At 37.7% G+C, this 27,813-nt stretch overlaps 1 protein-coding gene across 3 annotated transcripts; it reads right to left on the bottom strand.

Moving 5' to 3' along the window:
• On the bottom strand, positions 1–27,813 carry LOC119723328 (transcriptional coactivator YAP1-like). 3 transcript variants are annotated; one of them, XM_038193898.1, is made up of 7 exons: positions 26,968–27,812; positions 25,066–25,110; positions 18,062–18,342; positions 17,410–17,648; positions 12,160–12,255; positions 6,112–6,337; positions 1–5,194 (listed from the first exon to the last, which is right to left on the bottom strand). In XM_038193898.1, exons 1-7 carry the CDS (start codon positions 27,435–27,437, stop codon positions 4,947–4,949), a joined length of 1,605 nt encoding a protein of 534 aa, XP_038049826.1. In that variant the 5' UTR covers positions 27,438–27,812; the 3' UTR covers positions 1–4,946. The 3 variants fall into 3 exon arrangements, with proteins under 3 accessions (XP_038049826.1, XP_038049827.1, XP_038049828.1); XM_038193899.1 differs by lacking the exon at positions 25,066–25,110 and having other exon boundaries at positions 26,968–27,813; XM_038193900.1 differs by lacking the exon at positions 12,160–12,255.

The following is a 27,813-nucleotide window of genomic DNA, read 5'->3' as shown; positions in this document are numbered from 1 at the left end:
TCTCAGTTACGTCCCTTTCCATTGTTTATTTCTCTTAAGGAAGACTATTAAATTACTGAATACAATGCATTATGGCAGGCATATACAAACTAATTACTAAGTATCAAAATGTAGCATTGCTTAATTTCAATAGCAAGTGAAATTTGTGTTGGGGGGGGCCCTAGTAGCAATAATTTTTTTCAGAAATCTTTAAAACGCTATTAGAGGGAGCAATTTCATAGAGATACTATGCACAGAATTCTGTTAAGCACAGAAACAGGTTTGATTGGCAAAAAAAAAAGGGTTACCAGCAATAATCTCATGTCATGTTATTGCTGTTGACTGGTGCTCTGCCCATTAGCTCATCACAAACATTTGCCAACAGAGCTTTGGACCCTTTTCACAGTAAGCAAAGTAGCAAGTACGCATCAGAGAATGAGAAAACAATAGAAAACTCCAAAGCTTTAGCATGTGTTTACACAGTGCCGTTAAATTTGCCCCACATAGTATGTCCCATAACAAATCTGTACAGAGTACCCAGAAAGTTAACTAAATCTGCATACCATGGCTAACCATCTGCTTAATAGCATGCTACATGTAGTAGAAACCAATGAAGATGTGGGGCTCATTGTCATACTGGAAATCTTGCAAAAGTTTTGTGTGCAACACTGTCAATGAGTCTGGAGCTAATTTATTTACATGATTACAGTATGTAATACACAGAATTCAATACATATATACATGAAAACCCTAATACTAGCAGTAGCTACAGTTTAATGCTAATGGTTGATAGTACATTTCTTAATGACCAACTATAATTATTTTCTACAATTTTCAGTAGTACTCTAAGCCAAATATAATTCAAAAAAATTACGTTACATTTGGATTATCCGTGATAATCATTGTGTTAACACTGGGCAAACACTTGCATGCAGTACTATAGTTCCTAATTTCACTTGAAAACTTTTTTAAACATCACTGTTTATTAAGTATAATTTATTAATAACATAAAGAAATTATGCACTCCACTTTTGCACTCAACATTTCAAGTTAAAACTGCCAAAAGGAGAGATCATGCATTTATTACATATGAGCTTATCTATTGGCTCAAAACTGGTGTATGGTAGAGACAAGCACATAATATATCAAGCTCAATTTAATGATATACTATGTACATCAATTAATTTCATAGTTGTTTGGAAGGTTATTATATTCAAACGATAATCTTTATCACATACATCAGCTGGATACAGACATCTGATAATTTTTTTTTAAATTATGCATACAAGTTTTTCAAGTTGTACAAAAGACATCATTGTTCTCCTCAATGACTGCATTTATTCTAGGTGGTGGATTTACTCTACCTAAAGATTTCCGTCTTCTTTTTAAAGCACACCCGTCTTTGTATGATCAATTCATTATAATGTAAATGGCTGGTGCATGCTTTGATAATATCACTGACTGCATTCATATGACTGATAGGCCTTCATTTTCAGAGACTATAGTTCCAATTATGGTGTAGGCTAATCTCATTGTGGACTCTAACTTGACATGAATATTGCTCCTTGTTACCTCATAGACCGATCCATTTAGCCCCGCCCACTGCATATGTGGTCAACAACACATGCACCTCTTCAATTGCCAAAACTGCAGTCCAGATGTTGCGTGTCGTCAAACTCACAACTGTCAGACATTTTAAGCATGGCACAATATGCATCACAGCAGTGACTGGTCAATGCATCACGGGGCGGGACTAAGTAGATCAGTCTACTGAAACAAAAATCTCCAATACATTTAAACGCTCAACACAATGTGTTTTATGTTGCATTATGTGAAGTATACTTATTTTTACAGAATACTTTGAAGTAATACGTGTATAGTCTTATATACATGTTTTTTTTTAAATATGACAAAAGATCACACAGCAGTCTACAAATGGAAGCTCTGTAATATGGTTAGTACCAGAAAAAGTAGTAAAGTATTCTAATGTGTTAACCTGAAACAGTTCTCTACAGAAAAAAAACATCAATACATACACAATCTCTAATTTTTGTTTTTACATAGTCACAACTTCTTCTGTACATTGAATAATGAATCAAAAGGCACTTATTATTCCTGCTGCTTGTTTGAATTATGAAATATCAAAATTGATTTGGATGGACTGATAATTTTCACAAGGAAGAACTTCAACCATTTTATTCAAAACTTATCAAATATAAAAAAGTGTATCAATTAACTTTATTTTTTTCTGCAGTGCAGGTATTAATCATTACAAAAATAGTTTACCTATATATTACCTAAGAAATGTAGGAGGCGAGTTAATGTGTATGTAGCACGAATAGGAACACACAATGCTCTCATCTAGCCTACTATTGACATTTTAATAATATATAAACTGCACTATTCATTTCTATTTTCGACCTGAAGGCATTTTTTTTCTAAACATTTTCATTAAAGTGTCCAAATATGTTAATTTGTTATTTTCATTTATTTTACAATGCAAGCAAGAATTAAAATACATGTAGCGTGTACTGATTTTTTTTCTGTGTGTGTTGAGTTATTTAGAAATACATGTACTATGCAGTTTTTACCAATGTCAAAAACAGGTATTTAAGGCATTAATATTAGCAAAATGCTTTCTGGAAGCACTACCATGCTATGAGGATTGTACAATTTCAGTAAATGCAATAGAAATTAAATTAAAGGAAACACTTATTATACATCTCCAATTTGTTTATGAGTAAAAGCACCAATTCTACAATTGGCAAATATTGGAAGTGCGGGCAGTTGCACATTCCCCTCGCAATGTTGACCCACCAATGTTACAAATAGAATATTTTGTTGACTTCCACCTAACTACGTTCTATTATTCGCCGATCTATTCAACAGATTTCTGTTAAGTAATTATACATTGCAAAACATATCAATAGTTTGATATCCAAAAAGAAGGGTTAATTTTTTTTTTTACAAGAAGATTCAATATTTGAAATTGCCAAGTTACTAACACTAGTAAAAGGAAAAAAAATCAAGATATAGTTCAAAGCACAGCAGAAAAGTTCCAGAATACAGGACTCTAGAATTTATGAAACACACAAGTCAAATCCAAAAATCTTCAGTTTAAATTATTCATCCATTCATTATTGTCCGTTTTTATAACAGTATTTGGTCTATTCCGGCCCATGCCATTTCTTTCACTTTGAAATTACTGTCTTCAATACAAAAAAGCGACACTCAAAATGACAATATGCAGTTACACACTTCTCAAAATAAATTCAAACCATTCTTAAAATTATGTTTCCAACAAGTGGAGAATGATTTCGGTACACGTGGCATGCCAAGTACTATTTTGAAAAAGATTGAATATAAACATATCTGAGGTACCAAAGTTTTCTCTTAAATAAAGTGAATTGGAAGGCACATAGTTCTAGTACTTTTTAATCTTATAAATTTTATTTCAATCTCAAAACATGAATATGCAATCACTTTATTACACAAAAATATTTTGTTTTTATAAATATTTGTTCAAACAAGCCACTGTGGTAGATAAATACGTACATGTAAGTGCCATGTACAAATATACGTATGAGAAAGCCTTACTTGACTAATAAAAATCATGTCCATGGATATCGAGCCAAATGTTGGCTTAAGATAGAAAGCTTAACTCACACTATCCTTGATATCCAAAAGCAATAACATACCGGTACATGTAGAAACCAGTTATTCCAAAAACTGGTTGTATGTGAAATGAAATGGCAGTGCATCTAAGAACTTACCTATCAAAGTCATCATTTAATCATGTACATGTGAAAGTATGCATGCATATGTTACAATATAATGCTCTGAACCTCAATCAGATCAATTACATGTCATTACAACTCATACATGTACACCGTAGTTTTGCTGGTCCCAGAGGAACAGCGTAGAGTCATCTTTGTTCACCTACATATCGGACTGACTGACTCACTGTCTGACTGACTTCCCAACTGCCACTTGAATACACTTCCAGTTTGAATCAAAAGCCATTCTGAATCACTTATTGAACAGATTTTGTGTGCTCTGGGACCATCTTTACTGGGCTTGCCTTGTCTTGTCATTTTTGGCGTGACTGACATTCTTAAGCATCACATAAAAAAGATGAAAGATGTTTCAACAGAAATGATTATTTCTTGCATGTAACAGACATGCTAGCAAGACTGTTGCATGCATGTAGAGCAGTTCAGTAGTTTTCATACTCTAATTTCAATCCAAACAAATTGTAACAACCAGAAACACAACACCAGTTTCTAGTGCTTATCTGACATTATGCCTTGAACATATTCAGATTGTCGCTTGCATTCTCGTAGGCAGTCTCAATGGAATTTCTCGTTCTCTGGCAATCCACTGGCTTCTGTAATACCACTTTACTCTAATTTGTTCACACTGGTGGTTTCAAGAGAGCTAGTCCCTTCATACAGATATTCTGGGTTTTTGTTTTTAAAGAAGGCCGAATACAAGACAAAAGGTTACATCTGAATAATTCTATTTTCTATAGCTGCTGACTGCCCTTAATTCACATTCGATTACTTGATGCATATTCATGATGATCATGATGAACCTGGTCTGAAAATATACATTACACTCAAATACAAGTGCTGATCCGAACATACAAAAGTTAGTTCTTGCTGATCTCTGCGGGTAGCCTAGTGTCCTTTTTGTGTTTATCACACTGACTGACTGACTGACTGACTTACAATGTTGTGACTGTCACCAGTGAGTTAGACTTGTTACTGTCACTATTGACTTAGAAGCCTAGTCTTGTTAGCTTCACTTTGTTTTTCATGATCAAATAAAATTTTCAATCAAATACTCTGTTAGCAGCTCTGTTTATCAGGCAATCATTCCAACAGTGAACATACAAGCAAATAGGCACAACTCAGATACAGCTTGTCAAATGTTAAAATCCTATTGCTGGAGGTATATAGCGCCCTCTATAACCATGTCAGGAAGTTGTCGATTCTGTTGGGTGACAACACAGCTTCCACATCATTCAAGATGTCCGTGTTGAGCGCCTCGTGAAGACTGGGCACCAGCTCGTCGCTGTCCATGTTGCCTTGGTTGCTGTTGTCACCGGTTCCCTCCATGGGGCCCATGTCAATGTTGGTACCAGGCATCGAATCCAGGAAGTCCATGTGTTGGCGCGGGGTCAGGGGAGCTGGTATGGGTGTCTTGCGTTCACCTGAGAACAATCACAGATACATGTAAGTGAAAAGGATTGTATTAAATGTGGGAACTGTAGGATGCACAGAGTGTTTATAAAATTGCAGTTTTCATCTGCAGCTTTGTCAGAGTTCCCAGCACTTCATGAAACCAAATACCTTGAGTTTTCCCTGATGTTTCCCTGAAAAACTTCCAAAATTCCATGAGAAATATTTTCACTTTGACGGGGTTGCTGGGAAGTCAAGAGGTGGTGAAGCACAGGCAATTGTTATTGTCTGAAGAGGTGTGTAATGTTCATACTGCATAAACACTTATAAGTCACCTTAGCCAGTCAGTCAATGAACACAACGTGGACACATGGCACAAGAAACATGGCACAAGAAACACATATACGCCAAACTGGCAAAAGCTTTTCCCTTCTGGGTCCCTTTCAAATTCCCTGAGTTTTACCTCATTTTTGGCACTTTTCCTAAACTCTCTCAGTTTTCCCTGACTGAAAAAAGGGAAACTCATTTTCAAGGCTTTCCCTGGTTTTCAGAGTGTCTAGGATCCGTTTTTCATCTCCAATCTAATATTCTGAAGAATCCTGTCACTTTCAAACCAAATGAAATACACCAACCACTGACAGCTTTTTACTGTCTCGCCAGCAGAAAATGTACTTATGTACTGGAGTCTGTCAGGTCTTGGAACTAAAATCATACCACTGGAGCCTAAAGTCGAAGAGTCCCTAAAAATGGTCAAGGTTGTAGTTTACGCATGACGTTCTATGAAATTAGGCCCTATTTATGATGACTAGAATATAAGGCCATGTCTGAATTATGTGGCTATGTCTTGCAATTACACATGTGTCTTTGGAAGCCGCTCCAGCCACTCCCCATAGACACATGTTACTTATAACTGTAGACACGAAATTTAGAAGTGGCCTATGACACTGACCTTCAATAGCCTCCATGTCTTCCACATTACTCAGCAAGTCATCGGGGGTCCTTGGGTGGCTGTAGTTGCTCATACCGCAGCCGCTGTCACCGCTCTCCTCACGACTGTGAAAGTTGGAGGTGTTACTGCTGCTGAGGAAAGGATCCAAGCCTGTGGTACTGACAGTGTTACCATCGTTGCCGTTACTCACTGTCACTGGATCCAAGTCACGTCGTAGTTGCATCTCCTGAGATATACAAACAAAGAAAACAGTTGTAAGCATTTTAACCCTCCTGTTATCTGAACAGTCCAGGCAGTCAAAAAGTCAATCCTTCTCCCCTGCCATGCCTTTATACACAGTCTAGTCAACCACAGCCAGATCGTGTTTCTAGTATGCACTGTGACTAGTCAAATTCCATCAACAGACAAAAGCAGGTATCTGGTAGGTTCAGGTGTCATATCAATCACCTACTGTCAAAGCAAAGCTTTATCAAGTTACATAAACAGTCACAGCCAGTCAATCCTGCTTTGTGTAGGCAGGGAGCTCTTGATTGATTTTGACTAGAGGGACAGCTTTGTTCAGTTTGTCAGCTGGAGTAGGAGGGTTAAACTGGTTGATGATAGACGATGAATTCAAACCATCCCAAAACAAAGCAGAAACAGTTTAAGTTACGTTATCTCCTGAAGGCCTCCACAGACAACCCTCCGAATACGAATAGGGCTGGGTCATATTATTTTATCAATGCAGTTGTTTTCATATGCGTACCAGAATACCGTACATTGTTTGGTAACTAGTACTCATACTTGAGAGAATGTACCGGTACTTGTACTCATGAAAATGTACTTGTGCTAGCACATGCAAGAAAATACTTCAACTTGTTACAAGAAGTCACATTCATACTCATGAAAATGTTCTCCTGATGGAAAAGAACCCATTTTCTACTGTTCCATAGGCTTTAGCAAATATGTAATGCCTATTTTGACAGCAAGGAAAACTGTGAACCGTACACTCATTGAAATGTTCACATGTACATTTACTTGTGGATATTTACTCACACTCATACTGTACTAATTGAAAAAAATAGCCTAGTACTCGTACTCTACTCATGGCAAGGTACATGTACTCGTGCTCGCACTAGTACTCATAGAAATGTACCCAACTACAACACTGGTAGGAATGTTAAATAATGATGTCACTACATTCATGCAACTGAAAGGTTAATGCACATGTACATGTTGTCACAAGACTTGGACTGTCTCATGATCATTTTCAGAGCAGGCATCAGATGATGATATATGAGAGTTGGAAAGGTAAATAAATCCAACGACATAATCTGCAGTTTGATAATCATCACTGTGTCTACCAATTTTTAGTCCAATTTTACAGGAGATAGACTTAACAACAAGGCCCTTGATGAATGACATAATGTGAAGGGCCAATAACCGATACCAGAGTATAACATCATCTCATGTCAGTAAAAATAATTTCTTCATAAATACAGTACAAAATGAACTTCTCAATTCACAAGAGAGGCAATTACTCCAAAGTTTATCAGTCGACACCTGGGCTATATTTATATTTATAGGACATTTTTTTTTTTACTATAAACCTCAGTCGTGATTTAGCATTCCATTACACCTAAAGCCAAGAACACAATACGTTTGCACTGCATCATGGGTTAGTTTTAATCTCATCCTACATGCAAATAACATGCACATGCAGATGTCCACAACACCCGTACACAAGCATTAAAACATACCAGTACATGTAAGACCTAATAAAATATGAGTTTTGCGATCTTTATACAATAATAAAAAGCATTAACAAGTAGGTCTTTCTATGCCAAATCACCCAAATTATCGGAAAGCTATCAAATGACTTACATTGATTATTTTTTAAATACATACATGTACATGCATGTGATTCATATAAAAACACAACAAACTTGCAGTCCTTGAAAGTACATGAAGATACATGTACACATACGTACTTTAAAGAAATTATGAATGAAAACATATCCAATTTACACGATTCTGCCATCAAGAATATACCACCAAGATTTCCTTTCAAGATTTTAACTTTGAAATGCCAATTTTACGATCCTACATCATGTATCACCTGAACAACTAAGACTTGGGACAAAAGTTGTGTAACTTGAATGTACACTCTGTCTTGATGTATGGGCATCAACAAAGCACTTGGGCCAAGCTATTTACGCCAGTCTTCCTGGTAACACTAGGCTATTTATAGGCACACTGTACACAATAACCTTGCATGACCTGTCATCCAGCATTGCTAGACACATCAACAACCAGCAATCCATGGGCTTCCCTCCCTCTGTGCTACTGAATACATACCTTGGCTGATGCCTTTTCAGTCTCAGTCGGTCCATGTACATTGTATATTGTACCATGGAGGATTTCTTCTTATTCCTCCATGATTATACAATGTACATGTGCATGTATCACACACCATGCACTGCTGTAAACAAGCCAACTCCAAAAGAGCCAGTGTTTCACTAGAAACACAACACTTCAATGTATGATCCAGCTATCTTTAAGTGAAGACAGATTTAGGAAATGTCAACTGAGGAAGATAATATCAGTTGGGCCATCTACACGAGATGAATATCAGCAGACGTATAGTTGATGAAAGATGAGTCAATTGATTGGCTTTTCCACAAAATTGCAGAAAAGCCTTTGTTTCTGTTCTGATTTTTTTTTCTTTCTTCTTTTTGTCCCAAAATGCCATAGACTTTGTACACGATTTTTGTACATGCCACTTTTGGCATTTACCTTTGTCGTACATCATGCATTGACCTTATAGCAAAGTTGTGTCCCGAAGAGTGACGTCATGATTACGTCATCATGGGTCACGTGACGTCATCACAAACGTGCATATGTTGAAGTCCTATAGCTACAGAACTGTAAGTCCGGTTGAGTTGAAACTCGGTATGTAGGTAGACCGGGATGTGTTATAGGTAAAAATTGAGGTAACGTCGTGATGATGTCATCGTGTGATTTTATATGAATTTTTGAATTTTGGACCTTTAAGCCATATCTCACGAATGCAACACGCAGAATTCAAAATTCTTTTTTGCATTATGTTTGTTAGGTAATAGGTATGCACAAAATTGTGAAAAATGTGTGACGTCATCATGACGTCATCAAAAATGCGATTTTCAAACACATATAAGGGAAAGTTCGATCGTCGTGAAACTTGGTGGACAGCTAGATAATGGTACTAATATGCAAAATCCGAAATAACGTCACCATGACGTCATCGGTTGATTTTTTATGATTTTTAAAAATATTTTCAATTTCATTCCGCTTCCAAAATTTAACATTTCCTTTCATCGGATTGACTTCAAGCTTGGTACAAACCAAGACCACAATGCAAAAATGTGCATTGACAAGTGTTATCAAGATGAGGTCATCGTAGGGTATGTGACGTCATCATATGCCAAATCCGAAGTGACGTCAATATGACGCCTCAACTGTTTTATTTCGTATTATATATCTGTTTGCTATACTAGGTCAATATAACTTTTATGAACTTTGAACAAAAAAAATTAATTTACATGACTGCACATTGGCAAAAAAGCATAAAGTAATTCAAAAATAATAAGCGGAAAAGCCCTATGTTCTGTTTTCAAACAGACATAGACCTCTAGTTTTCACCATTATTTCTTCTCACCAGATTCATTACAAATGCAGATTCAACATTATGGGTGAAGTCAAACACAGAAACTCTAAAAAGATAAGTGGGAGTTCAACATGAGGAGTCTAGCTATTTGAGAATGTTACTTTATGTATGGGCAAATACAGGATTATAGAAGAAACCTTAAATGTCTCTGACAGAGCCAACTGACTATATCAAATTAATGATTCAGAGAAATGATCCAAGCTCCTAGTGTGTACCATTACTGGATATTTGTCACATCTTAAAGTATTTCATTGAAACATGTTACAACAGGCACAGTTACATGTATTTGGGGTTCGCTCATAAGTCCGACACCTCATAGGTCCGACGCCTCATAGGTCCGACGCCTCATAAGTCCGACGCCTCATAGCTCCGACGCCTCATAGGTCCGACGCCTCATAGCTCTGCCTCATAAGTCTGACGCCCCATAAGTCCGAAATGTTGGACTTATGAGACGTCTGACCTATGAGGCGTCAGACTTATGATACGGCCCCATGTATTTGTACTGTGTTACATGTTGTAAAGAAATGTACTGTGTTGCAACTCAGCCCATGAAAAAGGACAGGCGGGTCCAATTGTACTTAGGTGAGCACTGCTTTATCTTACTTTAATGTAAAATTTGGCAACAAAAACTTCCCTTCTTATTTCTTACTATGACACAAACTACATGTGCCGTAGTTTATCTTAGAGATCTGGGTAAATACATGTACATGTGTGAATTCAAGGCACTGTTGACATACATATATATGCACATGTGTTAAAACACATTTGTCAATGTTCATGTACATAAGTGTCCATGTTAGTACTACATGAAGTAGGTTACATACATGTAAATGGAAAGAATATGTTGTGTTTGTAAATTGATGAAAATAAGTTTATAGAACTATGTGTACTACAAATTTCTTCTTAACACAACGTGTGTGTGTACACGAAAGAGTAAATGTACACTGGACGCCTTAAAAGTTACATGTGTACACTAAAAGTATGTTTTCATTGCAGTAAAAATATGTTCATGTACCCCGGTATGTGTATGTACTTTACATATATGCATACACCATACTTAGGGTACATACGATGTAAGCAAGGCTGTGCACACAGTGTGTATATTCATCTCAAGAGATTACCAATTATTAGATTTCAACACATCTTTCATTTGAATGCCATAAAAAGAACACAGTACAGATGCATGTAACGGTACATGTACATGTACATACCGGTACATGTATGCAGTATTTTTGTATGGGTACATGTATGCAAATTAACAATGTAGGGTTATTGCTGTCCAACCTATTTGTACGTGTACATAAAGATCAGATTTGTAGCCCAAGTGGATAAAGAAGTTAGGCATACATGTATGTATGTTCACTGCACCAAAACCAGCAGGATTTAGTGAATAACAATAAAGCTTTTCCTTTTAATTATAGAATCAGCCCTTTTTTCTCAGCCCTTTGTCTCCAAAAATATTTCACTTGGTGACATTTTTTATTGCCCAAAGGACCTACATGTACATCAGGCTTTCAGGCAGACCCATGTGAAAAAGTAGAACAGTGGGACAAAAGAAGGACTGGGGAGGACAAGATGAGGATAAAAGTAGAACTTTTGCGGGCTTTTAGGAGCAGTTTTTGCTGATACTCATCATGTTGACAGCAAGCCTCATTTGGCATGTTCTGTACTGAAAACACTCGTGCTCGATCCTCAACTAAGCTCTTGGAAGTACAGTTGCAGCACTCTTGCATCCAAGCCCTTCATTGTGTGATTTACATATGACAGTGTGTAACACTGTTATGAAAAATATTCAAAGAGATTTAATTGTTAGAGTTGTGGGACACAAAGTGGGAAAAGGAACAGAAACAGGTATTTCAAGAAAAAAAGTAGGAAAATAGGAGCAAGATTAATAAAAAAATAACAAAAAAAATGTAGGATAATTAGGAACACTTGAAAGCCTGCATAGAGAGGTTAGATTATAAGGTTTGGTTATTAGTCTACATGTAAGTTAGTGCCTAAATGTACATGTAGGCCCTTTATTTTCCGGTAATATTGTTTTAAAGCTAATGTATGTAAATTTATACATTCATGCTTTTCAGAATGCTTTACCATGCACTACATGTACATGTTAGTATTAGTTAACATGCAAAAGAAATCAGTGTTCTCCCCAACAGTCTAATCCGAGCTGTTATTGAGATTGCTCAAATTATCAAACTGTCCAGTAACTTTCTCTGCCCAAACCGAAGTTAATCATTTCCTTTTTATGCATAGCATACAACATCATGTATGGGAGAACACTGGTCCGTATATTAGAATGGGATAGATCTTGCTAGAACCGGCTAGAACTGGCTACATCTGGTTGAGGCTGGGATGCAACTCACCTTGGGCACACCGCCCTGGCCCCCTTTCATTTGAGTACTGCCCTCTTGTGGCCAAAAATTTCTAGGCAGAGATCTGTTTTTTCCACTTGCGGCCATCTAAGAGGAGATATACATGTAAATATTAACGGAGAAGCAGAACTGGTTCTGGTCATGGGGGTACATTGAAGGTATACATATGTACAACATTTGCATTTGTTATTATTTTACGAAATGCACTTGAGGCTAGTAATTTACAGCAGACAATCGTTCTACCGACCTGTTGATATGTTGATGTCCATTGTGATAGAAAATTAAGATCATCTGGCTTAGTCCTAATGTTTACATGAATCATGTACCGGTATGCACATGTACAGCTGACATGTACATGTACATGTTCATGTACATACACATATGAACACCTGTAATCACTGAAAATGAGTCTCTTTACTCTGGTGTTCATTATTTACTGTGTACAATTACCGGTACATGTATAAATATATTAAGGGGATAACAGTGTAATGAATCAGTTTTAAATGTGTGTTACCCCGGTATATAAGACCTACTTGGGGTGTGTGGTCACTGATAATGATAATATGAAAAACAGGCATTTATAAGCATCAAACCCCCAAAGGCCCTGAAACACCACCTACAAAGACTAAAAATAGAGGTTAATGGGCAAAACGTGCAGTTGAAGGATTCTCACATTGAATAAAATTCCATTGCACGGTCCCTTTACAGTTAAATAAGCCCAGCAGGAATGGTGTACTGTTGTAAGCGCTGTCTACATCAAATCATACTGTGTGGCCTTATGAACTTGTATTGTGTTGCTGGGATTCAGAAGCACAGCTTGAATAGTTATGACCATACACACACATCATGTACAATAATAGTCACTATTACTGCATTGTATACATACATACATGTAACTTTGCATTTTTATGGTTATCAGATGCCTATGAAGTTCATCACTTGACATTTAAAACTGCAGACTGCAGACACACAAACTTACCTTGTACAGGGTACCACGCATGCATACATGTTAATCAATTCAGTGTACATGTACATGTTTATATGTACTTGTACATCATACAGGATATGTAAATGTATACAATGTAGTAAGATTCAAAATTCTTTAAGAATACGGACATCAATATAAAAATATGTGAAACAAAACATCTGAACACCAGTGTTAACACAGGTTGGCTGTGTGTACATGTACATGTCGATTTTGTATTTTCAACCTGGTTGAGAGGCTCAACCCTATCGTAGTTCCAACCAGGACTGGATTTACCCATGTAGAGCGGGTGGTTTCTTGTTGCTGTTGTGGTTTCTGTGTTGGACCCGGGTCCAATGTATATTCTGGAGACTCTGAAAGGCCCTACTACTGGTATTGTTGTAATGCTTGAAGACAGTGCAATATCACCTCCAGTCTTCAGCTACTGGCACATGGATCCACATACATAGCATAATCTTTTCGGCCTTGATTTTTTCATGAAGCAGTCAACTGTTTTGATAATAATAATAATAATAACAATAAATCAAAATTTATATTGAGCAGTCTACATAAAAATGATCGAACGCGCATTACATAAAATACCACGGAAATTACATTAGAAAACAAGAAATAAAATCAGCAACAACTTATGTTAAAAGAGGGGTAAACTACTGAAAAATAGGTCAAGACAATAACAAAATAAACAATACACCAATACATGAACATTAACATTAGATAAAAACCAGTTTAAAAATATAGGTCAAAACTTAAAGCTTAAAAAAGCGACTAAACAGTAATTCTGGGGCTGAACAACAAAATTAGTTCAAAGCCAGTTTAAAAAGATAGCACTTTACTATACGCTTAAAAATGTCAATGGACTGCGATTGTTGGATATCAGCAGGCAACTTATTCCATAGTACAGGGGCTGCATAGGCAATCACCATACAATTAAAGTTTGATACCACCTACATGTACATGTAGTATCCCAGTACTATTTAAACCACGTACTACATGTACCGGTACTTGTTAGGAGGGTATGCGAGGACTGATCATTACGGCAAATCCCAAAGGGAACTTTACTTTGCATGTTTATCAAGTCACAACCAATTCCAATAGGCCCTATTCTTGTAATGTGAGTTCAAGCTTACTGACACAAATTAACATATTGCTACAGCTCCAAAGCACATTTTTACAATCTTTAAGTTTTAGATTTAGGTAAAGTTACTACACTGCTACAATGTGTAAAGAATATTTTGAGCGTTGGTATGCAGACAACGGCATCGTGACAGTGGCCTATTTGCTAAATAATAAAATACAGCTTCTTGAAAGACTTGATTGCACACAGTAAACGATGCATTCACTTGAAATCAATTTTTTACATCAATTTTACTGTTACCATTACCATTTACATGTAAAGTTTTTAACCGTTACATGTACATGTATGTGTAAATTTATGTTGAAAGTACATGTTGGTACATACTGTAAACTATGTTTTGATGTGGCAAGAGATTATCTCCGACTGTACACATCTGCTATTGTTGTCACTGATTCACAATGACAGGGCAATGGTTGACCTCGTGAACCTACCAGATGTGGCTGAATTATCCATTCAATTCACTCAATTTATTCCCGCAATTGATTTGTGCTGGTTGAAAGTAATGACCAATCACAAGGTTATGTGGTGTGTTTATGTCCGTTGATGAAGTACATGTACTGGTGATCAAACCGGGTAACGGAATTGAGTATTAAGCATAGAACATTGGGAATTGTATGTGAATTTTCCTTACAATTCATGCACACCTCACCGCACAGAATGTTTTTTTTTTCAATCCTGCAAAACAGATACATGATGTATGGGTGCATGTATATGTGTATACATCAGTACATGTGCATACATCAGTACATGTACAATGTACCGGTACTAGTACATGCACACATGTAGTATGCACACATACCGGTACATGTAGAAAAAGCTTAAGTTGTATTCCATTTGCTAAATTACCTTTACAAAATGTTGACACTCGTTGCAAGCTTCACGGTTGCCAAATTTTATGTTTTAAAATAAAGACAACTACATGTACATGTAGTCAATCAAATGTTCATTATCCATACTTTATGCTGTATGAGCTGAAAGATGCACTGTCTGTGCTCTTCAACAAATTTGCTGTTTTTTTATCCTCCTAACAAATTTTCAACTTATTCATTAATTTAATGGAAAAACCTTTACACAGATCTGCCTTGCTAGTAGACTGGTTCTTGATCCCTATATTTGTTTATATTCTGATAAGGGGCCGGGAACCAGTCTACCGGCACTCCTGCAAAACTAAATTACTGTCAAGTTTAAAATAACTGGAAACGTGTTACATGAATAATTCAGAAGTAAGCGTAGGTAGATTGATTTTCTTTTGATAAACTAAATATATTCTTGGGCTAAACTCAAGAACAGCATGGACATCTTTAAAATCATATTCTAGCCCTGATAAAAATCAATCTCTATAGTTGAACAGTAGTATGCAGAGCTGCAAGCAAAGGATCATATATCATATATGAACTGGCAAGGGAGGCAGGCAGGCTGGTCAATTAGTGTGCGCAGAGAGAGCACAAGTTCATAGATAAGAATAGAAAGTCAGCAGTCTTACTGCAGCTGTCTCCGCTCATAATGCATGGCTCCTCTTACTTTACAAGTCAATCTGTATCCTCCACGGTAAAAAATATGTGATGCTTGCTGCAATGATGGTACTATCATGTGGGGATAAGAACAGCTGGTTTTTGAAGCAACTACGGTAGTGACAGAGGGGCCCTCGATGATGCCATGTACAGTAGGCTGCTAACAATCAAGGGCTTGAATGCTGGACATGACCATATATGGCCAGAGGAGGTTAATAAATAGAGACTCCTATGAGGTCTAACCACAGAGTTAAGCATGCTCTCCTATCAGATATCAGTGTGTCAATGTAATGTGCACATGTAAATTTATGCACATATACATCTACATGTACATGTACAAATGTACTTCATGGATGGCAGCAGAGAAACATGATGTACTGTACAAACTTTTCCATGCATGTGTACGTTTAATTTCCAGGTGTCTCCTGGAAACACCCCTCATTTAAATTACATGTAAACCCTTGCATTTAATAATATACTAATAGTGTGCTGCATACATGTACTATGAACAATGTAGATGTATGCATATGATGTAATCCTTTACATGTACAAAATCTACCAATGTGTACAGGTACATGTACGTCCACTGTTAATTTTATTCACTGTTGACTTTTAGTTTAATACCCATGTGTGGGTTTAAATTGGTGACTGTATCCAGCATTAATTAACAGAGATTCTGCTACATCCAAAGGATCCATTTACACCACATTGTACTGTGTAAGTGGTAGGACAAGGTTCATGAATAACACAATACGTGACGCAGTTCATAACTACGGAAGCTTGAATTGCCTTCCGCGATACCGCATTACCGTGATAATTTATCACAGAAATCCGGAATTCAAAGATAATTCATTCCGCAATACCGCGTTACTGCGATAATTTATCACAGAAATCCGGAATTCAAAGATAATTCCTTCCTTGATACCGCGTTACTGCGATAATCATCACAGAAATCCGGAATCCAAAGATAATTCCTTTCTCGTTACCGATTTATCTTTGAATTCCGGATTTCTGCGATAAGTTATCACGGTAACGCGGTATCGAGGAACAGGTATCTCTGAATTCCGGATTTCTGTGATAAATTATCACAGTAACGCGGTATCGAGGAAGGGATTATCTTTGAATTCCGGATTTCTGTGATAAGTTATCGCGGTAACGCGGTATCGAGGAAGGAATTATCTCTGAATTCAGGATTTCTGTGATAAATTATCACGGTAACGCGGTATCGAGGAATACGTATCTTTGAATTCTGGATTTCTGTGATAAATTATCAAGGTAACGCGGTATCGCGGAAGGCAATTCAAGCTTCCGTACATAACTTTTCAACATGTACATGTTCATGTACTCAACAAATAATGAGGTACCCGGTTACTTACGGTACATGTACGGGTATGCAGTCATTTTAGGTGGCGCAATAAATGGCAGATGTACAGATTGAAAATGGATGATTTTGCGAATCCCCTTTAGCTTCCTAATTATTCCTACACTGTGGACTCTCAAAATCCAATACCGCACAAGCCTAATTCATATTGTCCATTCTGTAACACCATGTACTTCTTGTATGATGTAAAGAAACCCCTAGTACTTACACTGCTATGTCACCTACTAACCTGCTGCAGTATTTCGGCCTGACGTCGCTGAAGGCACTCCCTCTCCATCTGCAGACGCTGCAACCGTACCTGCTGCTGCCGCTGCTGCTGTGATATATCAGGCCCCGGTAGCTTGCCGGCCTGCTGTGCTGGTGTGGGTGACATGGCCATGGTCTGTTGTGCTGGCTGTTGAGCTGTTTGCTGCGTGTTCTGTTGCAGTGCTGCTGCAGCTGCCTGCACTGTTCCTGGAGCTCGCATAGCTTCAATGAAAGAAATCATGTCACAATTAACCCTAGTCTGGTTCCCAGACCGAAAGATTACGACTATTTCTGACGAATGTTAGGTCAGGTAGGCACCATGACACGTGACAAAAAGGGCAGGATCCTGACCATTTCTGTAAATGTCCTAAGTTTTTACATACTTGGTACGTGTATCTTGGGAATGTAGTCGAGTCGATCACAAGTCTAGTCACAAGTAACAGTGGATGAACAATAACAGAGGAATGTCTTTGTCACAGCTCATTTGAATAGCTTGTGAGATGATTTGGGACAGGAGGACTTGTGATGGACTTGCATGGACTTCTGATGGACTTGACTACATCCCTAGTGTAACTGTGAGATGTTCAGAGTGATTGCTAGGCACATGTAAGATTCAATGAGTTTTTTATGGTTACCGATTCTTGGGTCCAGCCAAGTTGTGGTTCTCTCCAAGTGGTTGATGAAGTAGACCTCGCCTTCAGGAGTGGTTGCCTGCTCCCAGTTGGACGGCAGAGGACCCAGGTCCTGCATGGCAGGCAACGGTTGCTGGCTGGACGTCGTGGCCGGCGGTGTCATCGCGTTGATCTGTGGTGGCATCGGAGGCGGTGGGTTGGGAGCCACGGAGTTCACCTTGTTGAGCTGTGAGGTGCTCAGTGTCTTGCGGGGGTCCTGCCATGTAGTACTGTGTCTATTGTGACTAGGGGTGTGGGAAGGATGAAACCATGGAAATAGTCAAACCAAATTTGAATGGCGAAGCTTTCAAGGCTAACATTATAACCTGCAAACAAGGCATAAAGATGGGCAATGTTAAATCACATTTGATAACTTTATGGCAAAATTAGCATGTACTGGTAAGTATTTCATGTATATATACAAAATGTATTAACCCTAACCGAACTCAACCCATCAAAGTTCAACAGCAGGTTTTGTTTAAATCTGTTTGGATAGGTACAGTACCCCTAAAATGATGGTCTTTTACACTGGGTTGGCATATCTCCAGAAACTAAGTCCAACAGTGTGTGTGTACAATTTCCATGTGGGTGTTGGAATTTGCCAGAATGGGTATGGCTCCTAGTAAATTAGACTTGGGAGTTAGGGTTAATCATGTATAAACCTGAGAATAGGCTTTTGTCCTCTTTAACTTACTAAATGACTAATTTCTGGCCCATTGTGTTGTCCACATGCATGAAAAGACTTCCAGTGAATAGAGTGTGTAACTCTCCCTAGTCCACGTTCACTTTTTCTGTGAATGTCTTGGTACCAAACACTGGCCAGTCTTATCACGGACTCCCGTGTTTGATTTAGCCAACTGTTATCTGTGTGATCGATTGAACAGAAGTTGAGGTCAACAATTTTAATTTTATAATATTCTTTAATTCGCAAATTTTTTTGTTGGGCATACTTTTGCTTAGCAAAACCATTGAGGAATCAGACGGGAGTTCATGTTTTCAATCTTTTAGAGACCTCAGACCATTTAAAGCCATACCAGTGTACTGCTACATGTATATGAAGGTAGTTAATGCGAAATATTAGTCCGGTCTAACCATGGAGCAATGGAAGGTCTAACAGTGCCTGGTGAGTGCCCTCAGATTGTAGTGATTACTGGTAGCCTAGCCAGCTCAGTTTACAGTCATTGACGTCACTTCATGGGGCCCCAACTCCTTGAAAGGAGCTTTGCAATGTATGCACTGGCATGCACCCAATTTGGCTCAACAAAGTAAAAGTTAAGTACAGTTCCTCTTAATCCTTGCTCCCAAAATATCATGTAGTGGGCGTGCAAGAAAAAAACATCTTCAAATCAAAGTGGCGACAGTTTACTCAAACAGCGCACTTGGCCTGGACTAACGATTTAGATCGCTTCCTAACTTTGATTTATTTTCAACTTTTAGAAGAACATGTACATGTAGCTAATTTATGTACACTATGTTAAGACCAAAAACCCTGTACATTGTATGTAAAATGAACTTGTTCAGACCAAAAAGATACCTCAGAGTTCTAACTTTATGTTCAAGGATTAGGCCATGTAAAAAAATAAAACAATTCTCATCCCCGCCCGCTTCTTTGTTTGCCGGCCGCTTCCTTTTTATGTATTTTGCATATATTGTCAATATACACGTATTGTCTTTTCAATTGTTTTATACAAAATTGTAGCTATGTAGAAAGGGTATGGCACCTTTGGACCACAAGTTTATAAAGCAAAATAGTTGAGAAAATTTAAGAACCCATCTGCCATCTTGGAAAATCTGCCATCTTGGAAAATCCACCATCTTGGAAAAAAACAAAATATAACGGAAGTTCTGAAAGGTGAAAAGGTAGGCCTACCACTCGGTAACAATGATATACCAAGATGACAATGGTACAAGAAAAAAAACAGCTGAAAGCAGGCATGGTGCCTGCAATGCCTAACAGATCTTGAGGCCACTGCTAAGGTGACTGGCCCCAATCCTACTCCTACTAGACTACATGGTTTGGGGTCACATCCTGAAGACTATCAAGTTAACCAAGGGGTTAAATCACAGTAGGTACATGTACATGTAGGCTTGCTTTACATTCACAAGGATGTACCAGTACATGTAGAGACAGTCAGTTTCAATGCCTCTTAGTTCAGTTACTGTTTGTAATACATGTACCGGTATTTTATTAACGTTAACTGGGAATCCAAGAGATTTTGTCGATAAAACTACCATACATACATGTACATGTAGCAAATAATTATGTTCTGTATCATAATTTATAGAGTACTGAAATCCATTTGTGGGGGTATTTTCCAGAATAAACTTGATGTGAGGGAAATCATGAACAAATGACATGATGAAGACTGAAGAGTAATTCCATATTTCCCAGATAATTCTTTTTTATTTCTATGGCAGTGTTATTTCAAAGTACAAGTAAATGCCTTTATGGTTTAAATTGTAAGAAAAAAATTGAAAAAGAAAAAAAAGGACAAAAAAACGAAACTGCCATTATCAGAAGAATTGGTATTAGTCATGGTCATGAATTCATTGTACTTGGTGCAATTGGTTGATGCCAGAGTTCACTGACTATTCTGTAGTAAGTATGCCATTCATAAACAAATTCTTGGAATAGCCTTCACAATGCAGATTTAAGCCTTGTATTTATGTACCAGTTGATGACGTATGTAAATGCATACAACCAGTTCTCTGTGTGTTTTTATTCCTGCATGGTTAAATCCCCACCCCCTTGTTATCATTGTGCGGTCACTCGATAAAAGCAAAGCATCCTATCCAAAGGATATGAAACACAATGAAAAATATACAGGTTGCAGGGTACACCATACATGTACATGTACATGTACGTACATGTACATGTTTGTGAAATTGATGCAGTCCATCAGTCCAAGACAGTTAAGTACCAGAACATGTACCGGTATTCTTGTGTCTAAATTGTACAAGTTGTACAAAAACACATTAGTCTTTGCACAGGGAAAAACCAACACCACTCGATAATGTTCTTATGAATCACACATTATTTGAAGGGTCCTTTGGCAACTGGTGCTTCTTATGAAAAGAAAACAACAATTTTCCGTCTTAGGAACACACAACAAATTTCAGTTCATGTATACAATTTTATGTAGTATCTAGATGTACAAATTTGTAAACATGTTAAAAAACTGGTACATGTTTACAACTACCGGTTCATCACTCTGTTTCGAGAACCCAAAGCATTGTATTTAAAAAAGTCTGCAAATCGCATAGAGCTGCATGATAACACGTGGGCCCGTACGTGCGAGTGCAGTTCCCGCTGTGCCGCGCACTAAGTCCCAATGAAGGCATGATGAAAATGCGGTAACCAGTCAATGTAATAGTCGCGCGCGGTGCAATGCACTGCCGTACAGTGTTTTGCGTGCAGGCCGGACGGAATAGACATCGTACAAATGCCAACAAAACAACGATTGAGAAGGACGATCTTTGCAAGCTTATTCACAGAACTTGATCTCTCTTGTCTGTGTATGTATTTCCCGTGTTCATGAATTTATTTTGAGGAAGTTTTACTGGTATGTGAAGTGAAACGATGCAGCGTGTTTCACCGAAATCCTATACCGTGAAACGAGTCTCATTGCCGGCCCATCACAAACGCTCGTACTAGTGCGAAGTTCAGACGTTGTTAGCCAGTTTCTCGTCGTGACTAGCATTGTGTATATGGCATACTTGACCTGCATTTTCCATTATTTTTAAGATTATCGACAGCAGATATTTTCCAATAAAACTTAAGGCAAGTTTGTGTCATTTTGAGGCCCTTTTTGTATAGCTTTCGTAGAGCAATTGAAATAGTTCAGGCTGAAAATTTCATATAATTTTAACGAATCTGAAAGCAAATATTCAGTTGCTTTATGTGCCGTTTATTAACTCTCCATTTTCCAAGTATAATCAAGTGATGAACCAACTGACAACTGTATTAAAAAATGAAAGCCTAAGCAGTAGTCAAACCTTTTATTAATCTTCATTTAGTTAGTTTTTAAAATAAAGTTTACCTTGTCTTATACAGTTACAAAAACAAAAAAAGTAACGCAACTTGAACATATTATGCAAAAACTAATAATAATGCAGCCCCTTTAATAAATCCTTATATTCAAAATAAAACAAAAACAATGGTAACCCATCGTTTTACCGCTGTTTATCCGTAGATTTTAAGGAGAGCGATTTGCTCTCCTCAAATATTTGAGGAGAGCGATTTATAGCTCTCCTGGATTTTCTTCAAATGAAGGACTGCTACGTACATTTACCGGTAGGTGGTGGCGTATAATTCAATTTTGTATTTAAGTTTTTTTCAACGCACCAGCGGTTTTCTTCCTCGAAAATATGGCTCTGGACCGAAACTCGTCTGAAACAAGAAGACACTGCAATGATGTTGTCCTTTCTAGAACTCCTGTCTGGTAAACCTACCGGTATTGGTACTACGGTATAATCTCTTTAGGAGTCGTGAGTTGAGATGAGTTACTCCACGGAAAGACATGTCTAATTAGTGTTACGTGAAATCAGCCCCAGGGCAGAACCAAGATTAAGCCCCCTTGACTTTGTTGGTGGGTTTAAAAACACAACTGGATTGTTTATTTTCTGACCTGTTACAGCAAGATGATGTAATATAATCCAACATAGTATGAAAGCTGGCTTCAATTATTGCAACAGCTCATATTTTGGCCTCCCAGGGATTACAGCTTGGGTTTTTTTTACCTTCGATATGATACAGGGAAGCCAACTGAACTTTGAACATGCATTCTCTTCCACATGCAATACGTACACATACATGTACATGTACATGTAGGTACATGTATAAACATACATTGTACATGTAGGCCTACTGTAAACCTTGCAGCTTCAATGCCATGTTTGTTGTTTGAACAAAATGATTAAAAAAATATAAGACAGCACTTACCCGGTATGTTTGTGGACATTTTGTTAATGCATGTTCAAGTCAGGTTACAGACTGATAGCTATTGCACCTCCCTATTTATGGTGCTCCATCCCACCATTAAGTGCATACCAAGTTACAACCAAATAAGACCATAGTTCTGAAGATTTTAGCCTTAGAAAAATGCCCCTTTAATGTGACGTCACACGACATGTGATGACGTCATCATGAAGCCACTTCAATTTTCATCTACATGTTTAACACATCCCGGTCTGGGTACAAACCAGGTTTCAACTCAATCGGACCTGTATATTTTGGCCTTCAAAATATATACCTTGAACATGACGTCATATGTCATGTGATGACATCATCATGACCTCACTTAATTTAATCATCTCATTTAATGTGAGTCACGTGACACGTACTGACAATGTCACTTCAATTTTTATCTGCAACACATCCCGCTCTAGGTACATACGTGTACCAAGTTTCAACCCAAACCTGTATTTCTGCAGATGACGTCACGTGACACGTGATGACGTCATGATGACGTCATGATGACGTCAATGTTCGGTGCACATCCATCCATGTGTATATATGCCAGATATATATAAAGGCAATGGGATTGATGTAAGGGTCTAAAGTGCTATGCACGATGAAAACATGTACGAATGCTACCTATGGCAGGAGTCTGAAAAAGGAAAAAACAAGGGGAAAAAAATCTTAACGAAAGCAAGCTAGCTGTTTCAGAAAGTTTTCCAAAACAGCTAAAAAATAAAATTGTAAACAATTTATGAATTTTTGTCAAGAGATGTATTTGGACGCCATGCTATACACAAATCTGCAACTTTCAAAATCGAATGTGACACTGATAGCCACATCAAAGTTCCAGGATATCCTGATTGCTCAAATTGCAGGAAGTCATAATGCATCAATAGCCAGACCGTATGCCAATGCCAGGAAATATCAATTTGAGAAAAAGTTTACTAAAAGTCAGAAGATTTAACAATGATCAAAACAATGTTTACATACTAAACTGCCAACATTTAGTTAATATTGGAATAATTACTCCACAAAATTCAAATTATATTAGCAGCCTGACCGCCATTTTCTCACAGGAAAAACGGTTTTGGAATTGTAGGAATTGGAAATAAGGTAACAGGCAGGGAAGATCAGTATGAAAAAAAGAAGCAGATTCCAAAAATAAAAAAGGAGTGAGTTTGTTTACATGTTAATAATACAAGTCATGAAGAGTCGTGAGGAGAAACAGAGTCTTGTTGAAGACAACCCACTACATATCTTCAGTTAGGCACCCTGGCCTAAGGTGCCATCCACTCCTCCCTATCCTACTCAAACAAGGAGGTAGCCATGTACATTGTACAGCTGTACTAGTAACTATTCTGAGTTGAATCTAATTCTGTACGAACATGTACATATGTATAACACGATTTTCCGATTGAATCGTACCTAGTAATTCGTACCGGTCAATGTATGAGCTTAGTAATACTTTAAGAAACATGTATGATATGGTGCTCCACCCCACAATTAAATGAATGACATCATGCCCTTCACTCTCATACATGTACATAACGTACTGCTGATTCAGTCCAAGATGAAATCATTATCATATGCTAGTATCATTTTATGCAGGTCGAACAGAAATCTGCAGAAACACAAGAGAGTACTCCACCCAATAATTAATAATGACATCATGCTTTTCAGTGGGACATGTGCCTGCATACTGAATCAAAGATGTATTTGTCATCACTGGCAATCTAGGAGGACCGTAATAGAAATTTAAGGTTTGTGGCTTTATTTTTGGTTGTCCTTAGCAAGGAATTTTCACTGTGCTACCTTGTTAAATGTTTATGTAACCAAAAAAATCAAACTATAAATGTACAGTACCACATGTATCTGTGGCGGCTTTCCACTGTGTCGTTCTCACAAAATACATGTTAATTATTTATGCACATGTGCATGTATTTTGTTTTCAAAATATTTTTTCATAATAAAAATTGTGAATTTTGTCAAAACATAAATGAGTACATACTTGTTATCTGGCTTTTGGGTTGACAGTAAAAATCTCCCCTTGTTGCTGAAACACAATCAGATACATTCCACTGTCAAAATTAAGATTTTTAATGTAGTCTAATACCAACCCACACATTCATTTGTCCAAGCAAATTGGACAGGTTCAGTTGGGTACATGGCAACATTGGACAGTGAAAACAAGAAGACAATATTGGTATTATTTATAAAGAAGTAAATTAATTTGGTAACAGCATAAGCTGCGTACACGTTACTAACAGCTGCTTTAACAATACTTGCCTGTAATTTGTACAAAGCATTGGTGTTATAAAATGAGGAGTGAACGAATAGCCATTTTGAAGAAAAAAAAGGCATGGACATACATGTACAAAGCACAACACAATGTTAGGGAATATACAACATATCTGCAAACATAACAAACAAAACTACCAAATTATTACTAGTGAATGACATTCACAAATTATTATTAGTGAATGACATTCTAACCATCCTTTAAAATCATGGCACCTGGTGTGCTGACATTTTCAAGAAAAGTTGTATTTTTGTATCAATTTCGGCCGACCAGCGTTGGGAAAAGAAATGGAAAATGCTGCTCCCAATTTTATCATATTTAGTTAGTCTGCATTTTCTTTGCAATCGATTACACATGTGAATGGGTACAAGCCAGATAGACTGATTCCCTGCCCTTGCAATTTCCTTACGTAAATAAATTGCTCTGTTTCAAGTGGGGTCAGGGAACCAGACTACAAGAACACAATTGTTCTTCATGGTGTAACCAGCAATGGCAGCATCTACAAACCCAAAACTTCCAACAATTCAGTGTAACAATATTTGCTATAAAATACTAACCCCCAAATCCATCCATTTCTGAAAATTACAGCAAAAGCAAATGTTGTATATTCCCTTAAAAGTTACTTATTTAATGGTACAAGTCAAGATGCTTGGAAGACAATTTTCACCTCATCAAATTGTATGTGTGATGTGATCTGGTGAGTTTCATCATGGAGCCGTTTATAGCTCCGTGGTTTCATCAAGTTGTAAGCTTTGGAACGGGTGTAGTGGGGGTATGAGGGTTAAGGTGGGGGGGAGGGGGTCGAGGTTGCCCACATATATGGTGTATCACCCTCGTGCCAAATTAAGCACATCTGTCTCAAAGCCATTGCTCATCCGTGATCTCGTCCCAACACTTAACTTTGTTGAGTTACTCAAACAAGGAAATCTGTGCACTAGTTTGAAGGTTTTTTATTTTTAAGGCAAATAAAGTTCAATATTTTTCATCTCCCTTAAATTAGGGCGTCCTTTATCTCTAGTGTTTTATTGTTGTATATTTTCTTGCCTCCATGCCCCCAACACTATACTTTGCTCCAAATAGGAGTTGTGTTCTTGCAAGATCTTTTTTTTTAAATGGAAAATATGCAATTTTTCCCCCTCCATTTTTATCGCTCATTGTCCACGTCCTAATTTTATGTGCTTCCAACATTCTTATATTGGTTTAACCCAAACGTACCCGAATCCATCAAAATCTACACCCCTGTTTTGGATGATTTCGGCGGAATTGGTGTTTTAACATTTGGACATGGTCGGGCGATAGTCGCCCACCATGTCCAAATGTTAAAAAAGCAATTCGTAAAGTTCTAGTCAATAATCAGACTTCTGTAGGCCTAAAAACAAACAATGCAATGATTGATTAACTAGAAAACCTTTCAAATAATAGGAAATAGATTTACAGACAAATAGATGTCTCTTCTAATTTTAGTCATGTTAGCATGAACTTCTTAAAGTTAGAATATTACCTCTGTTAATCAACTTGTTTTTTTCATTGAAATCTTTAGGACTAGTTTAGAACAATTCCTCTGATTCTTCAAACATGTCAAACATGTCGTAAGTTCATATATTGACTTACTCAAGATAATATCTCTGGCCGGTACTTGTTGATGCCATCTCCCAGCCTGGTGGCAGTGGTGTGTTTTCATCTGTAATATCATAACTTTGTTGCCTCAAATGCTGATGCTGTAAACTCTGCGCCCCAACGGCGTGCATTTCCTGGAGGGCAGCCGGTGAAGAATGCGCCCGGGAGTGGGCGATGGTGAGCCCGGGTGCTGCCAACGACTGTCCGCTGCCACTCACGTTGCTACCATTAGTCGACCCGTAGTTCGTACTGTCCGCACTCGATTCGCGAGAATGTCCGGGAACATGGTTTGGCTCTTTGAAAAACGAAGACGGGAGATTTCTCATCCGCATTGGGATGGAGCTGCCCTGGGCAGGTTTCTGAGGGTTCATAACACTCTTAAATAAATCCTCCAACTCTGCGTCCGAGTCACTCCGGACGTGTAAAACTTGTCTCGGTTGGTTTTGCTGACTCTGGGTCTCCATCGTGCTCGACAACGCTACGGTTTGTGTCCAAGAAGTAAAATTAAAACACACAACAACTCGACGACTTGGTGTCGAAAACACTCACCAAAAACCTAGTCATCGAAATAACAGCTCCAATTCTCTTGGGCATTGGCAGTTGGAAATATGTCCTTATAACTTGTAGTCAGTTGGAATACATACTGTGTTTAAAAAGGCAAGAAAAATTCGGTTGGAAACTACAACCAGTTACAAAGTTTAGGAAGTCTCTAGCTCTGGTATCTTCGTGTAATCAGGATCGGACCTCCATCACGTTTTACGCACGTACGTACGTTGAACGCATCGACATTTTGCACAGTATGTTATTGGACTTTGTATCGGATGTAAGCTCGCTTGTTGT

The sequence above is a fragment of the Patiria miniata genome, unplaced genomic scaffold, assembly GCF_015706575.1.
Source record: "Patiria miniata isolate m_02_andy unplaced genomic scaffold, ASM1570657v1 HiC_scaffold_17, whole genome shotgun sequence".
Taxonomy (NCBI): Eukaryota; Metazoa; Echinodermata; class Asteroidea; order Valvatida; family Asterinidae; genus Patiria; species Patiria miniata.
Note: the sequence above shows the minus strand (reverse complement) of the source record. Positions and strands in the feature narration are given on the sequence as shown.